Genomic DNA, 15,564 nt, shown 5'->3' on the forward strand with positions numbered 1-15,564 from the left:
AAACGTGATGTTTAGTACTGATGTTCCGAGAAATACTGGTCGTTTTTAGATGTGATCATCTATAGTTTAAGGGTAATTGATTATGGTAGAGGCTTGGAGGGATATTTCATGGGCTTGGAGGGAGGCTTGGACGATTTCCTTAGGCAAATTGGCTTGCATTGACTTTGCGCACGGGAGAAACACAGAAACTCCGTGAAGCCAGCCTTTTGGTTGGGAACCGAATGTGGGTGAAATTAACCATGTTTAGTGATCTTATACACTTGGCTTACTGGTGATCCTGATCGAATACTAAGGTATTGCCGTAAAAGGTTTTGTCTTTTTTTCTTATTAATAATTAAGAATTTTATAATTAAATTAAATTAAATTAAATTAAATTAAATTCTCCCTTAAACATCGTGGTTTTCATCGGAAAACTCTGGGCAGTCGTCGAAGAGATAATATAACTTCAATCGTTTATTCTTTGCTCAGAATCTTCCGAAAATATTATAAAATTCTCATTTAAAATTAACACGAAATATAAATAATTTTGGTGTATAAAACTGCAGTACGTTTTTCAATCTGTCATTTTGCACATCAAAGGCTCTTTGTCATTTAGCATCTTATTAAGACGGCGATTGATGTCATTTAGCATCTTATTAAGACGGCGATTGACCGAATTATGATAATTTTTGTCGTGTTATATAATTTCTTGAAAGTGCGTTAAAGTAAAGCATTTCGGGAGTTCTGGTCCCTTAATGTTGGCCGATATTATTAAGAAAAATGTAAAAACTAAGTGTATAATTGCTCTTAATTTCTCCTTTAAATAGGTTTCTCTATAGTAATATGTTTCAATTCTCCACTTTTTATTGTGCTTGCTAATCTTTTAATTATGCCAACTACAAACTACTACCCCCAAGATTTCTTTTAGAATTTACGAAACTTTGATTAAATGCGTGCAGCTGAAACAAAAAGGGTGCATTCAATGCAAAACTTGTTTGTTTGTGGAACTTGTTCGTTTGGTGGATTCAGCCTGTTCTGATTCTGTTATTTTTTGTTTTGTTGCAAGCAAAACTAATAAGTACTTTTCTTATTGAACAGGATAATAAAAGTAACAGTATTTGCCTGAACGGATCCTCAATAGCTATGCTTCTCCAGCCGCTCCTCATGGTGCTTTTACGTTAAGATAGTTCTTAAGAGAACCAAGACATGACATGCTAGAGGAATAGCAAGCACCCAGTGCTTATAATTAAAATATTGATTTTATAACTAGCAAACAACTTTGCAGATTCTGAAGATGTTCAAATACCATACTGAGTTACAATTTACTTTTTCTTGTTTTTTATATTTTTCATCATTATGATTGAGTAAGAATTGTAATCATGTATTTTTCCTTTAAAAGTTTAAAGTATTCGAAGATCACTATGCCTGTATCCGATAACAGTTCGGGTAGTGGGCAGTTTGTACTTGAATCTCGATATTATTTAATTGGTCATTATTATGTTAACCTGGATAAATCTTTAAAGAAGGTTTCCTGACAATACGTCTTTTCACCGTCAAAAAGGTTAAACGCAAGATTGTTCATCGGAATTGATTCTAATTTCTCTCTCCCCGTCAGAGCGCGTTAACACATGTCATACTATTAAGACGCGTTATTGGTTCCATTTGAAATCAATCTTTTCTGTTATCCATGTTGCGTACATCCTTAGAGAATAAAGTGATTGTGTCTTTCATTGGATTTTTACTTTTGTTATCACGTGATTTCGCGTCGTGTTAAGAGTTCCGTGTACTTAGACGCGTTTTTTGTGTCATTAAAATGGGGTGAAGATTTTTTGTTTTAATCTTTCTTTTCATGTTCGAGAAATGGTTGATGATCGCAATTCTTGACATAGTTTCGTTTCGGCGTTAGTATTGGTTGCTGATGCAAACACTCGATAGATATTTTCAATAGTGGATTCTAAAAGTTCGCTTCCCAATATAATTATTTTGACTGCATAGAGGACATTTCTGCTGTATTTGTGAGTGTAATGTTAAATTATGTTAGCGATTTTTGTTATTATTATTTATTTTAAAGATATAAAAAATTCAGCCGAGACGGATGAAGTAAAATTGAACCGAAGTATGTAGTATAGCGTCAAAAATCTTTTATTGAATACCATAATCCTACAAATGTTCCAAAAAATTATGTGTGAGACGTATAAATTAAATATTTATTAATTTAATTACATCCATTTGATCTATATATATAAATATTTTAATTTATCAATAAGTATTTTAATTGTTTTTAAATAGCTCAATTAGGTAAGCAGTTATAGTTTGAAAACTAAGTTAAAAGTCTTCTATGTCAAATGACACACTCTTGATACTGCTATTTGCTTTCTCACCTGGGAAGTTAAAGGTCATATGGGTCTTAGAATGGCAACTTTGGCTAGGCCTTGTAAATGAGAATGACCTGGCATGGTAGCATAATTTTATAGACTCCAAACTAGAAAAACGTCCTATAAACATTTCTAGCTTCAAACCATTTTTTCTTCGTCCTATGTTTCCATTTTGACGAAGTTTTGACATTTCTCAGAATGATATAATAATACGGCGCTTGTTGTGTTATTGATATTATAAGTAGATCAATTCATTCCTCCTTGAAAATGTTCTTAGAGTTCTCTATTTCATTAGATGTGAATTTATTGCAAAATTTTTTGTAACGATAATTTAGAAAGTGAAGTTTAAAATATTGCACTTATCCTTTCGTAAATATTACTTTTGATTATTGTTCTTACATTTGAGGAAACGCAACTAGGAACAAAAAAAAAAAAAAAAAAAAAAAAAAATATCACGCATTTGCCGAGCAATATGGTTTCAGAAAGTAATTTATATTAGCAATTTGTTAATTTTTCTCCAACAGAAATAGAGGTTTTTTCCATAGTTATAAAATAATTTTAAAAATTAATAAAATGTGAAAGTTCAAATTGTAGTCTTTTTTTATATCCTCTCAAAAAGAGTCTTCTGAAAATTAAGAGAAGGGAGGTTTCTGATAATTTACTTTAAACCGGTGATGGACAAATACTTTTAACCGCGGATTAAAAAGGTCTTTTTAATTAAGTGCATCATGTGAGCAGGACCGTGACGATCTTTTGTGGTGCTCCTATTGTTTGCAAGACGCGATTGTGGATATATCTTTCTTGTAGAATTTTTTTTATTATAATTTTAAAAGAAAATTACAAATACGCCAAAAATGAGGGTTTGTTCTTTTTTTTTTTTTTTTTTTTTTTTTTTCCCATCAGATGATCGAAAAGTATGCTATTTTATTTTAAAATAGAAATTTAGAGGTGAAATGTTCTTTCCCCCCTCTCTCTCTTTCTAAATCTCAAAAATATGCATGTCATTGTTTAATGTTTAAAGTAAAGCTGCTGTAAATGATAGGGCTATGTTAACATATCTAGTGTTCTCAAATTAGGTTGATCGTTACTATAATCATGCATATATATGAACATATAGACTGTAATAACTGATTCATACTCGTGCTGCTGATTTCAGTAGTTTCCATTCAAAATCGGGTAGGAAAGAAATGGAAATGTCATTGCACAAGATTTCATACCGAGCCGTATTAAGCAATTAAAAGGGCCCACCCTTGCTTTAAACAGTTTTTAACGTAGTAGCTGTATATAAGATATTTTTGAGAATCTATATTTTGCTGATGAGGGGGGGGGAGCAGTGCTTTACGCTTAGCTAATCTATTGCAATGCATAAAAAATTCGTATCAAACTTTACAATAATAATGCTGTTCGTAATGCCTTCTAAATTTGTCCTGTTCACCCAAACAAAAAAGAATGGGCGTAACCGCTTCGGCTGTGGTTTACGCTGCTACCTATTATGTTTTCCTTCCTCATCGCGTAATAAACTATTATGATCTGTGACGTCAATTTAGGTATGCTGTCGTGATCAGAAAACATCTGCCGTTAATTGGCTTTTCGGCGAAGTGAAACGGAACGTGATTCTTTTCTCCCAAATGGTGTTTTTTTTTTTTTTTTTTTTTTTTTTTTTTTTTTTTTTTTTTTTTTTACGTGGAACATTATATGGTCCTTCATTAATGACATAATCAGTGTGTGCTATGAGAGTAGACTTTTCACGAAGAGTGTTAAACGCTCAAGAAATTAATTAATTATCTATTTATTTTTAAATATGGATAATTTGTTGAAAATCGTGTGAGAAATAAGAATAAAAGCTTTTTTTTAATTAGCGTACTCAACTTGCTTTCATTATTTAACTTCTTTGTTTAAGCTTAATTATGCCTTGTATATTGCTTGTCTTGTGAAACTATGCATTATTCTTGTATAAGGAACAAATATTTTTTTCATTAAGTATGAATGAGCGTAATGCAGTATGCATGCCACGTGCTTCATTAAATGCGCATTTCATAGAATTCGAAGGTATAATATTCAAGTGTATTAAAACACAACTTGGACCTAAATGACTGTGCAGCTATTTGTAATTGTACTGTTATTTCTATCAAGTACTCCTGTTATTCCTGATAATATGTACCACAAACTTCCGTTAGAAAATCTACCGTAAAATAATCAGTTACTTGTTTACCTGCTGGTTCCCATCCTCTGTATAAGTTTTCAGTATCTAATTACTATAGGTATAACCAACCATTCGCAATCATTTTATTCTTCGTAGGTTAGTTTTATTTGGACTTCTATGCTATTAAAAACTAAAAAAGGAGAGGGGGAAGAAAGCCCTCAGGATCTTTGGCATAAATTCTGTTATTACCAACACTGAAATATTATCTGAATTTGTGGGTCGTAAATATCTGCTAGGTATTTTACGTTATTTCTGGTCGGACATAGTACTCTCTCAGTTGAGTAGGACTAAATATTTACGGTGAGAGAGTGATAGTGTTGCAGATGTGCTGAAATACCTAAGAGGAATGGTTTAAAGAGATTTTATGTTTTGTTTTATTGAGTGAATTGAAATCCTACCAACCAAAAATCTATAAATCGGAAATATTTTTAATTTCTGCAATAGTTCTTTTTTGACTTGTTTCCTTCGTTTTTAGAGCGCAGTGCTTTTTGTGAAAACTTCCTTGTGCTGAAAAACATAGAGGTGAAGCTGTGAATTTATATTGGAAATGTTAGGTTTATTTAGGGGGGCTCAAAAAAGTATCATACCAAATAAAATTTAATACTTAACAATAAAACATATAATATAAATAAGCCGTACTTTAAATGAATAAGTAAATTTAAAAAAAAAATTAATACTGATAGCACATGTGCAGTACGGTTTCATTTTCCAAAATTTGGAAAACAAGCTAACAGGCCTTTATGCCCAGGGCCGGATTAAGACTTTTAAAAGGCCTAAGCACTTAAAAGATTTTGATATCCCTATATATATTTATAGTGTCGTCTCTTCCCCATTCCTTCTGTCTCAGTTTGCTTTAGCTGCACAGTGCATTGTGTGGTTAAAACTGGAAATGAGAAAATTTTGTGGTGCCCTTTCTCTCGAGTTCCTTTTTTGGTGCCCTCTTTCTGTAATGCTCCGAGCACAAGCTTATTTTGTTGAATGATTTATCCAGCTTTGTCTGTGTCAAATGTCGAAGTTTATTAATTAAAATATCATAATATGCTTGGTGACTTTTTTTTTTTGTGAGGGGACTTTCCAGGTTTTCATAAACTATCAAAACATTTTGCAAAATGCTCTAAGTTAGTATTTTCTTTCACAATTAAAGTCATGCTTTTTTTTTTTTTTTTTTTTTTTTTTTTTTTTTTTTATGATATATATAGAGTTTATATTCATGGTGTGTCGAGGGGAGAGATTTATTATATTTTACAAATTTTCAAGATGGGCTTCTTTTCTTTAAATTTCTGTGTGCTAGATTTATATATTAAGCAATAATTTTGAAGTTTAAATTGAGGTACAAAATACAGAATTCATTTTTATGCTTTAACCCTTCTCGTAACTTCCAAACAATCTTTAGATTCACATAGTGGCAGTTTGTTACTCCCCCAACATTAAATAGAATTATCTGTTTTTGACTTTATCTCTTCAAGTTGGAAGAATGCACTTCTGCTTTTCGTCTTTTGATTTAAATCAGAAACAGTCATCTCAGTGTAATCTGAGTCTTTCAGTAGCAGAAGAATTTAGGTTAAGCATTTTTGGTGTTGATACCTTAAACAAAACCGTGGCAAATTTTTATAAACGAAGTCTATTTTTGCTTCCATCCGATCTTTGATCCCGATAGTTATCTATCTTCAGCCTATCTCCCGCATCCATATTGTTCGAGAAGAACTTGTTTATCTTGTTGTTAACTTTGCAGGTGCAGAATAACTAACCTAAAGCAGCCTTACGTGGTTGTTGCCAGCCCCTATTTAATCATCGTGATCTATCCAAAGCTTATCTTTAAAAGAAAAGAAAAGGGGAGAAAAAAAAAAAAAAAACTTCGAAATATGCTTTTTGTTCAGGATTTTAGAATGGTGGATTAGCAAATCCTTCCTCTCATCTGCTTGCGATGTTCTTTACAATGCAAATCGTGTATCCGAGGTGAAGGCAAGTTACAAGCGGTCATCCTTGTGAGATGATCTCTATAATTAACTATGAACCGCTTGAAGAAAACGAAAGGGAATGATAACGATTCCACAGGGAGTAGGTCTTGTTGCCGGCGCCTTGTTTTGAATTATCTATGCCCCGCGTTTTATTGATGCGTCTGCGTGTGTAGTCAGAATTCCGGGTATGTTACTTGATACTGCCGCGCCCATGCGATAAATGCGAGCAAGAGTCTGCTTCATGTACCTGGCAGAGTAATTGCGACATGCTTATTATTATTAGCTGAAACTACGTGAATATCCAATGAGATACTCAAGGCATCCCCGATGGTGTTCTTTTTTATTATGATTAAAGACATTCGCAGTTGTATTTAGTAGAAGTAAGGAGAAGAATCTCCGTTAGAGATTGAAACTTAAGTCCTGTTTTATGCACAAAATTTCTAGAATAGCTTATCATCGAGTTTAAATAAAACATATTTATTCTGATAAGAATACTTATTTCAAAACGATTTATTAAGCTTTAGATCGCTATAAAGAAAGAGTTATTCATTAAGCAATAAATCTAAATCATCAGCATTTATGTTGCAAATCCAAAAATAATTCTCTTTTTTTTTTTTTTTTTTTTTAATTGAAGTGAGGGTTACTAACTTTTCGCATATGAAATTTTACTTTGAAGGCTAATTTAAGTACTATAATTTTTAGATTAGCCAGGCGTATGGATTTTACGAATTCAAAAAAAGTGTGACCAAAAGAAATATTTAGAAGAAATTGGAAAATAATAATAATAATGAAGTTGATTGATTAATAAACTGAATACTAATATATAATCCTTTTCTACTGCATCAACTGCTCATATAACAGTAAATTTTTAGAGAAACTCAAATAGTTAAACTTCGGAAATTATAATCATATTAAACATTATGGTAATTGCGGGCATTGGCTAAAATTTTAGAATTAAAGTGCTTTTCAGAGCAATAAGAATCTTATAAATTTGAATCCTTATAATCTTTCCTCATTTTGCAGGGCTTCTAAAAGTTGCTCTTTGAGAAAGATTTTTAATACTTCCAATTCAAGGTGCTGATGAAATTCCATATTATTTATAATAATATGAAAATATTACTATGAGTATTTGTTCTACATTTCTTCATATACTTCGGTCCTTGTAGGTCTTTATTTCGATCATTATTTTTCTGATCTTTTTATGAAGTAAATTATAAACGAAATTTATAACAAGCTAAATTTATGGCATCTCGACTGAACATGTAATCTTCTTTTATGGTTTCATCCATGTTTAATATTAATTTAGACTGCATGCTGTATTTGTTTTATATAGCCAAAAAAATGATTCAGCTTTTGTTTTTCTTCAGAATACGGCCGTAGCTGGATAGGGACGACATTTTTCGAGGAAAACATATTTATTATAAGGGTTAGTCATGAAGATTTACATAGCAAAGACTAATTGAAATTTATTATCTAAAATTATTAGACTAATTGAAATTATATCAAAGTTTTCTTTAGCTTCCCAAACAGTCGTATAGGGCCGTAACTGGAGGTTTGGAGGCACTAAAGCAACAGATGACAATGGGGATTCTTTCTTGTTTATGCCAACATAACCATTTTTTTCTTTCTATATAGGATTGATCATTTCTTAACGATTAAAGTAGCTTCATAAATTTAAATAAAAAAATTTCTGATATCTCGTTTAAATGTTCTGTTTTAATATTATTTTTGATTCATCTCTCATTCTATTAACTGAAAAAGAATATGATATCGGACGGCATTCGACGTCATATGGGAGCGTACCACCAGCCGAGCAATAAAGTTGCTGAATGCTGATAGTTCGACGTGGTTTTGGTTCCAGGTGAACGGCTTGGCTGCGTGCGCGTTTTCGTAGTTTTCCCCATGTGTAACGCGGATATGAGCCAGTTTCCTTTGAAAAATCCTCAACGAAAGCATCCCTTCCTTAAGCAGATAACACTGGAGTGCTTTGCCATAATCATATAAACCCCTATCCTTGTTAGCAGTATGGTTACAAGTCAGTTTTTCTCAAAGATCTTCACACAGCATCTCCCTCTAGGCTAATAGTTCTTGCGTACTTTGACATAATCAAATAAGCCAAACGAGTTGACGGTATAAAGCATAAAATTAAGCTTAGGCAATATAATTACAATGACATGTTTACTAGCAAATTATTCAGGATATTTTTGTACTTGGATTACAAAAATTTTCTGCTTCCTAACTTATAAGCAAGCAAACTCATTGATTATTTTGTCAAGTTTAATTTTTTGGGCTGCATTATTCTTAATTGAGAGCAAAGCCAAACTAATAAGACCCATACTGTATTGCGAATAGTTTTTAATAATTTCAAGTTTTGAGAATGATCTTTCAGGCCTAGGCTACAGTCACAGGGCAGTTAAGTACATGATGCATGCTGCCCATAATTCTATAAAAGTGAACTGTGTTTTATTATAAACAGTACTGATAATCTTTTGATGGTACTAATTTTTTCAAGCTCCTCCTGAAAGGATGCTTTAACTAAACTGGGATAGAAATGTTAATGATATATCCCTGGGACTTTTTCGCACAAAATCAACTGCTTTGTCGTGTATCTCTTTTTTGGTGTTTGTTCCTGCGGGCAGAAGTTTGTCATTGATTTTTTAACATACTTCCTGATAAGTTATTGAGTTCAAATTTTGTAGTAAATGACAATGCAGTGTAGTGAGGCGATTTAGTCACCAGTGCATGCTCAAATAAACTTTATTTCTAATAAGAGAGTAATTTCTCGGTTTTAAGTAAAAATATTAATTAGAGAAGTAAGTAAAGTAGATAGTAAAAATATCATTAGAGAAGTTTAATTTTTCAATTTTAAAAAATAAAATCCCCAATGTAAGAGGAAAATATATATATTTTTTCTCCTCCTCGGTAGTACCCCCCCCCCCCCCCGCCAAAGTATAACAGCATGTTGACCTAATTAACCATTAATTGCAGGAGTTCGATACAAAACTGAAGTCTGCATTTACCTCCGGCTTTTCACTCTACATTACGTGAAGATTATATGGGTGGAAGTGCAAGCAATGAGATACATTCCGATGACCTCATTGATCACGTGATTAATGTATACTTTTTGTAAACAAACATTGCAAATGACCTCAGAGATCACGTGACTTATGTACAGTTAATGCAAACAAGCAAGATCATTCTTCTTCTTCTTCTCTTGCGGAATGTATCTCATTTCGTAGACCTTGCTAACAATGCTTTTCGGGCTTTGTATCTCTCGGCTAGCTCTGCAAATTGACTTTCTCGTACCTTGCAAAAAAGGTCTGACGCGATTAACAGCTGTATTTGAAACTGGTGGGTCGACCTGAATGTTCCATTCTATAGTCACTCATGCTTCCCTCCTCAACAAAACTGTAATATGATCTCAAAATTAGCATTTATAGGTGAGTTCACATTAAATTCAGACTTCAAAGCGTGTTGCATGAACCTTGCATTTGGGGGGAGGAGCGAGAATGAAATTTTAACGTACATTTACTAGCGGCTGAACGCCATCTTGAATTTGGTTCCAGCCATTTCTGATTTTATCGATTTAAATTAACTGAAATATGTTTCATGGCTTTTACGATACGTGCTCATTTTGTATCCATTTGCCTTATATGCAATAAAATCGGTTTTTCTGTGTTTTTACTTTGATTTTAATCTCTGTTTTCATTTGATCAAGTTAGTTAGCATGGAGCAAAAATGGCTGCTTAAAAAGAAACTTTTTAATGATAATAGGGCATATTAGTTTAGTATCAGAGATTTTAGATCACAAGTTGCGTTCTGCATAAGTCTTAAGTGCTTAGCTGTTTAAGAAATGTGTACATTACATTTTTTAAAGCGCTTTGAGTGAGATTATCATGTTTATATCAAATGTTAGATCTTTTCCCCCTCCTTGCTTTCTGTGTTGCATAATCAGTTCCTGTAAATGATTTACTAATTAGAAGAGCAAACTTAAACCCATGTATAACTTGGCTTTCTTCAAGGCGCCAGTTGATTTCCTCTCCAGATTTTCTCCCTTTTGCATGCTTATGTTTTATGGCGGCAAAGCGTACGACGTCTAAGCCCTGATCGCCATGGGTGGATTAGTGCCAAGGATATTTCTGTTACATGTCTTCAGCCTTCCGGCTCCTGTTTTTATGGTTTATGTAGGTTCCCTCTCGTTGAGGTCAATGCCATAAATGTTGTCTGCACTGAAGTTTTTTTAATTGTTATTTTATTTATTTATTGGATGTGTGTGTGTGTGTGTGTGTGTGTGTGTGTTTGAAAGAGCACTTGATGATGCTGTAACTTCTGTTCTACCCCAAATATTATCATTCTTTATTTCTTTGCTGTTGCCTTTGTGTTGATTTATTTGCATCAGTTTAAAACGAGAGAGAGGGAAAGAAATAGTTACATAGCTGTAAATAATTTTACCCTCTCCCCAAAAGGAATAATTGAAAAATTAAAGTTTTTTATAAATTGATTTTGGTTAACAGTGACCAAGTGGATAGAAGCACTAAATGTAGGATATCTGACCTGGTCTCAAATCCCAAGGAACAGGCTACATTGGATAAACAGATATAAAATGAAAACAACTCGGTTTTCGCGATGAAAGAATCTCATTCTTAAGGCAGATAGTCGATTTACTTTCTATAATAATGCAAGACTTTAATAAATGTTACCTTTTTATGATTTTACTATTAAATTTTATCGTATATCGTAAAAAATAATGCAAATTTTTAAGCCTTATAAGTAGCTTTTAGTAGATTTTGTTTTTAAAACTCTCATGTCAAAACGCACATATGTTCTAGTCTCTAAATTACTTTTTCAAATTCATTCAAATTCAGTATTTGTTTAAATATTAAGGAAAAGATGTATAAAAAGTTTTACATAAAAATAGTTACCAATTAGAATGTCTGCGAAAACTGGATTTGTAATTCTTCTCTTTTTTTTCTTTTTTTAGGGGTATCTGAAACACATTGGTAATGATCAGGGTACAAAAGTCAGTCATCAGTATTTAAAAGAATTGTTCAGCAATGTTGAAGACATATATGTATTTAACAGGTAAGTCTTGGTTGCTGTTGCAGTTTATTTATAGGAAAATTTAATTGTTAATTAATGTCTTATTTATGTTTGTTTCATCTATTAGAAATATTATATTCATTAAAATGTACAAACTATTTTTATATTATTAATAATAAATGATTGTTATTTTTTCCCCCTAGCTCATTTGTGAATGAATTGGAATCTTGCGGGCTGGATCCCGTTGCTGTAGCTCGATGTTTTGTTAAAAATAGTAATGGCTTTGAAGTTTATACTCAGTATTGCACAAATTATCCTAGGTATTGATTTTCATAATAATAATTATTGTGTTTTAGTAATAAATTTTTAAAGCAGTGACAGCAAATAGTATTTGCTTTTATAATTTGATTAGTTTATTAATAATTATATCTTTCATTTAAATGTTAAGAAATATTCTTTTCATAAAATATTGTAGTTTTTACTTGTAGTGATAATTTTTTGCTATTTCTTTTTGTGTAATATTCTTATTTTTTAATGGTGTATAAATCAGTTTTTAGTAAAATTAATAAAAACTTATTTATATGATAAAAATATTTTTGCATTTTTTCTTATAAAAAGGCTTAGGTGTAATGTATGCAAGTATTTATGCCTATAGTGAACATACTAAATTATGTAATATTGTGAAATTCAGGATTCTTATGCTTGTTATAAAAAATGTGTTAATTTGCTGTAAAGCTTAACATAATTCTGCTCAAAAAATTAATTTCATGTGATGGAACACAATCATTCATCTTAAAGAGATGTGTGAAATTTAGAATATAAAATTTTATCTTTCTTAACTAGTATTTGTATTTGCATATCATTGTGAAACATATTGCAACTTTTTCTCTTATAGGACTGTGTCTGTATTGACAGAACTAATGGGTAATAGTGAAACTGCTGAGATATTTAAGGTCAGCAATTTTTTTAATATTTAAAACATTTATACTCAGTCATGTTTTATTATATAATTCATGTGTATATGACATTTTATTGAAACATTCATGTGAAAATTTTAAATGATACACATTTAGTTTTTTCGTAGTGTTATTTTAAGAAATTATTTCCCCAGCTGATTGAACTGCATTGCCAAATGTCTGTTATGCTGGTAGGGTTAAAATTTTATGGAGTAATTATTGACATTTTTATCAGAAGTTAAATGTCAAAATTACCACCAATTCAGAATAAAAACAAATTTAGCAGCTGATTTCTACTAAAACACAAAATTTAAAGAATTTCTTCTCTCATTCCATGCTAAACTCGAGGAAAAGTTTGTCTTCCCCCATACCCATATTTGCTAAAATGAGAAATAGAAACTCTTATTGTAAGCAAATAAAATGAAATGGTATTTAAAATAATTTAATATAATTCAGATGCCCTGAAGTATAAAAAACTGAAGCTTTTAGATATAGAGGGTGTTTCAGAGTTCAAAGCATAAATTCAGAGAAATGCTAGTAGGCATGAAGCGGATGAAACATTGCTGTAGAACATGGGTTTGCAAACCACATTTAGTGGGAGAAAATTACGAAAATAGTTAATAATGTGACATCAAATGGAACAAAAGGGCCAGTAATAAGTAGAAAAGCATTTGTTTGATGTAAAGCAAGATTACAGTGTATTCACAGTTCAACGTCAGAAAGGAGATGATGAGACAGTTTTTTAGGAATTTTTCGAAGTTAGACCACGAAGGTCATTGCGCAGCTGACATTGATTATCAGAGAATTGCTGCACGCCTTCAAATATACCTGGTGTGCTGGCGGTGTATATTGAAATGACTACGATCTATGCTGTTGAATCCTCCAGCATATCCAGAGGCATCTGATATGCATTTCAGGTGGCCCCAGAAGAAGAAATCCAAGGGACTGAAGTTTGAGTAGTGTGAAGACTAGGCAACAGGTCTAACACATCCAATTCACCTCCTGGGATATGTAACATTGAAGTGATTTTGCCCCACAGTCATGGATTTTGAGACAGTGATCAGTGCATTTGTGGGGCTGTTGGGGGACTCTGATCATTACCTCTTTGATTGCTTGGAAACAGCTAGATTTCACCTTTGAAAACCAGCTAATGAATGCTGCTAAGCTAGGACTAAAAACACTTTTAATGCCATTAAGCGTATTAAGGAATGCACTAGCATTTCACTTTTGATTTCCAGCAATTCGGAGGCATGATATAATTCTGGCTGTAGTTGCTTTGGTTGCGTGTCATGATGCCTTTCAAAATTTTAGCACTTACATAAAACTTTATTTACATATTTTCTCATCTTGTACATGTTTTCCTATGTCTTCAGGTTAGTTCACCAGCTAGCAACTAGTAGTATTAATGTTGTTTTCATATATGTATTACACATTAACAGTATCAGGATTAGTGCATGTAGGTGTATCTGTGTCATCTGTGTGAACTTACATGCTAATTTGTGATAGCAATTTTCATCTTATTATTCTCACACTAAAACACATATACATATGTCTATGTTATTTCAGTGTCAAAATATTTATGGTACTGTTAACAATTTATACATTCTCAATTTGTACATACTTATTGCAATCGCATTGATTTTTAGGAGCTTCATTTATATATCACAGTATCTTTTAACTATACTAGGAGTTTCTGCTTCAGTATAATAGCTTGACAAGTTTACTTTTTTTTCTTTTTACTTCCTTGTACGAAATAAAAAGGAAGTATTGTAATCGCGAAAAGTTTCAGGCAGCATATTTCAATGAAAATATCCATTTTGACCGCTATCGAATGCAATTTAACGATGGTTTTGCATGATATCTGTACGTAAGGACAGAATAAAAGACTCGTTTCCTCCAAAAAAATTTTAAAACTGCTTTAAAATTAATTCTGAAGAGAATTTTTCGTGTCATCTGTACGAATGTATGTACGTACGTACGTACGTATCTCGCATAACTCAAAAACGAGTAGCCTCAGAACGTTGAAATTTTGTATATAGGACTGCTATAACATGTAGATGTGCATCTCATGTTTTGGTTGAAATCGGCTGCACCAAACGTATATAAATATATTTATATATATATCCACTCTGTTACCCGGCTCAATGGTCTCAGTTCGTTTACTCTTATATGTTTGTAAATTGTACATTTTCTTGCTTTAAAAATGATTGAATTATATTGTTCTTATCTTCCGGTTAAGGTTTTTATGCCTTTCGTTATTCTGGAAGCAATATTTGTACAATTATCAACAATTTGAAAGCTGTTAAGTTTTAAATAACATGGCGGACATATTTGTTTACATTTGAAACAGCAGAATTGTAGATTTGTTGCCAATCTAGAGAGACTAAGCTTCGCAACAACAAAAATAACGCCTTCATTTATTATTGCGAATTAAATCATGCTTGATCTTTTCTGGAATTTTTTCGAGGAAATAAGTGTTTAAGATTTACTTTGTAATTTTTAATACAGATATTTTGAGTTTTTATGTATTTTTGCATTGTCGCGAAGTGAGAACTGAATTAATTAAATGAGAAATACTAAGTCGTCTGTGAAAAACCATTTCTTTTCTGTTTTGTTTGATTAATTTCTTTCATACATCTTTCTAGCTTTATTATAATATTTGAATAGAACATGTGGCAACGATAAGATAATTCTTCAAATGATATAAATTTTGTGCATTCAGAGTGTTGTTATAGTAAACAAATATAGTGAATTTTAAAGTGCATTTATTCTATTGTGGTTTATGCGCTGTCGACGAAGTAGATTTAATTCAATCCAATCAATTTAAATGAAATTGAAGAAAAATGTGTATAATTTAATATTCCGTACAAGGAAGTCATGTGGTGTACACATCAGATTTTTTTAATTTCTCTTTTCGGCGATTGTCTAAATATATTTATTCATTTATAAATTCGTTGTTTCTAATAGAATCTGAACATCTGTGTATTTGTATTAGGAATGTCTGCAAAGCTTACACAACATTTGAACTATATTAATTTAAACTAGTTAATGTA

The 15,564-nt window shown here is 31.8% G+C and overlaps 1 protein-coding gene across 1 annotated transcript in view; it reads left to right on the top strand.

Moving 5' to 3' along the window:
* The window catches only part of LOC118181337 (uncharacterized), a 196,076-nt gene that overhangs the window by 161,525 nt on the left and 18,987 nt on the right, over positions 1-15,564 (top strand). Inside the window, exons 4-6 of the mRNA XM_085823032.1 lie at positions 11,497-11,597; positions 11,759-11,875; positions 12,451-12,508. Coding sequence (XP_085679158.1) covers positions 11,497-11,597; positions 11,759-11,875; positions 12,451-12,508 — 276 coding nt within the window. The remainder of the gene's footprint in view (positions 1-11,496; positions 11,598-11,758; positions 11,876-12,450; positions 12,509-15,564) is intronic.

This window comes from Stegodyphus dumicola, chromosome 8 (genome assembly GCF_044657685.1).
Source record: "Stegodyphus dumicola isolate Sdum_Otavi_A_Nest chromosome 8, ASM4465768v1".
NCBI classification, from domain to species: domain Eukaryota; kingdom Metazoa; phylum Arthropoda; class Arachnida; order Araneae; family Eresidae; genus Stegodyphus; species Stegodyphus dumicola.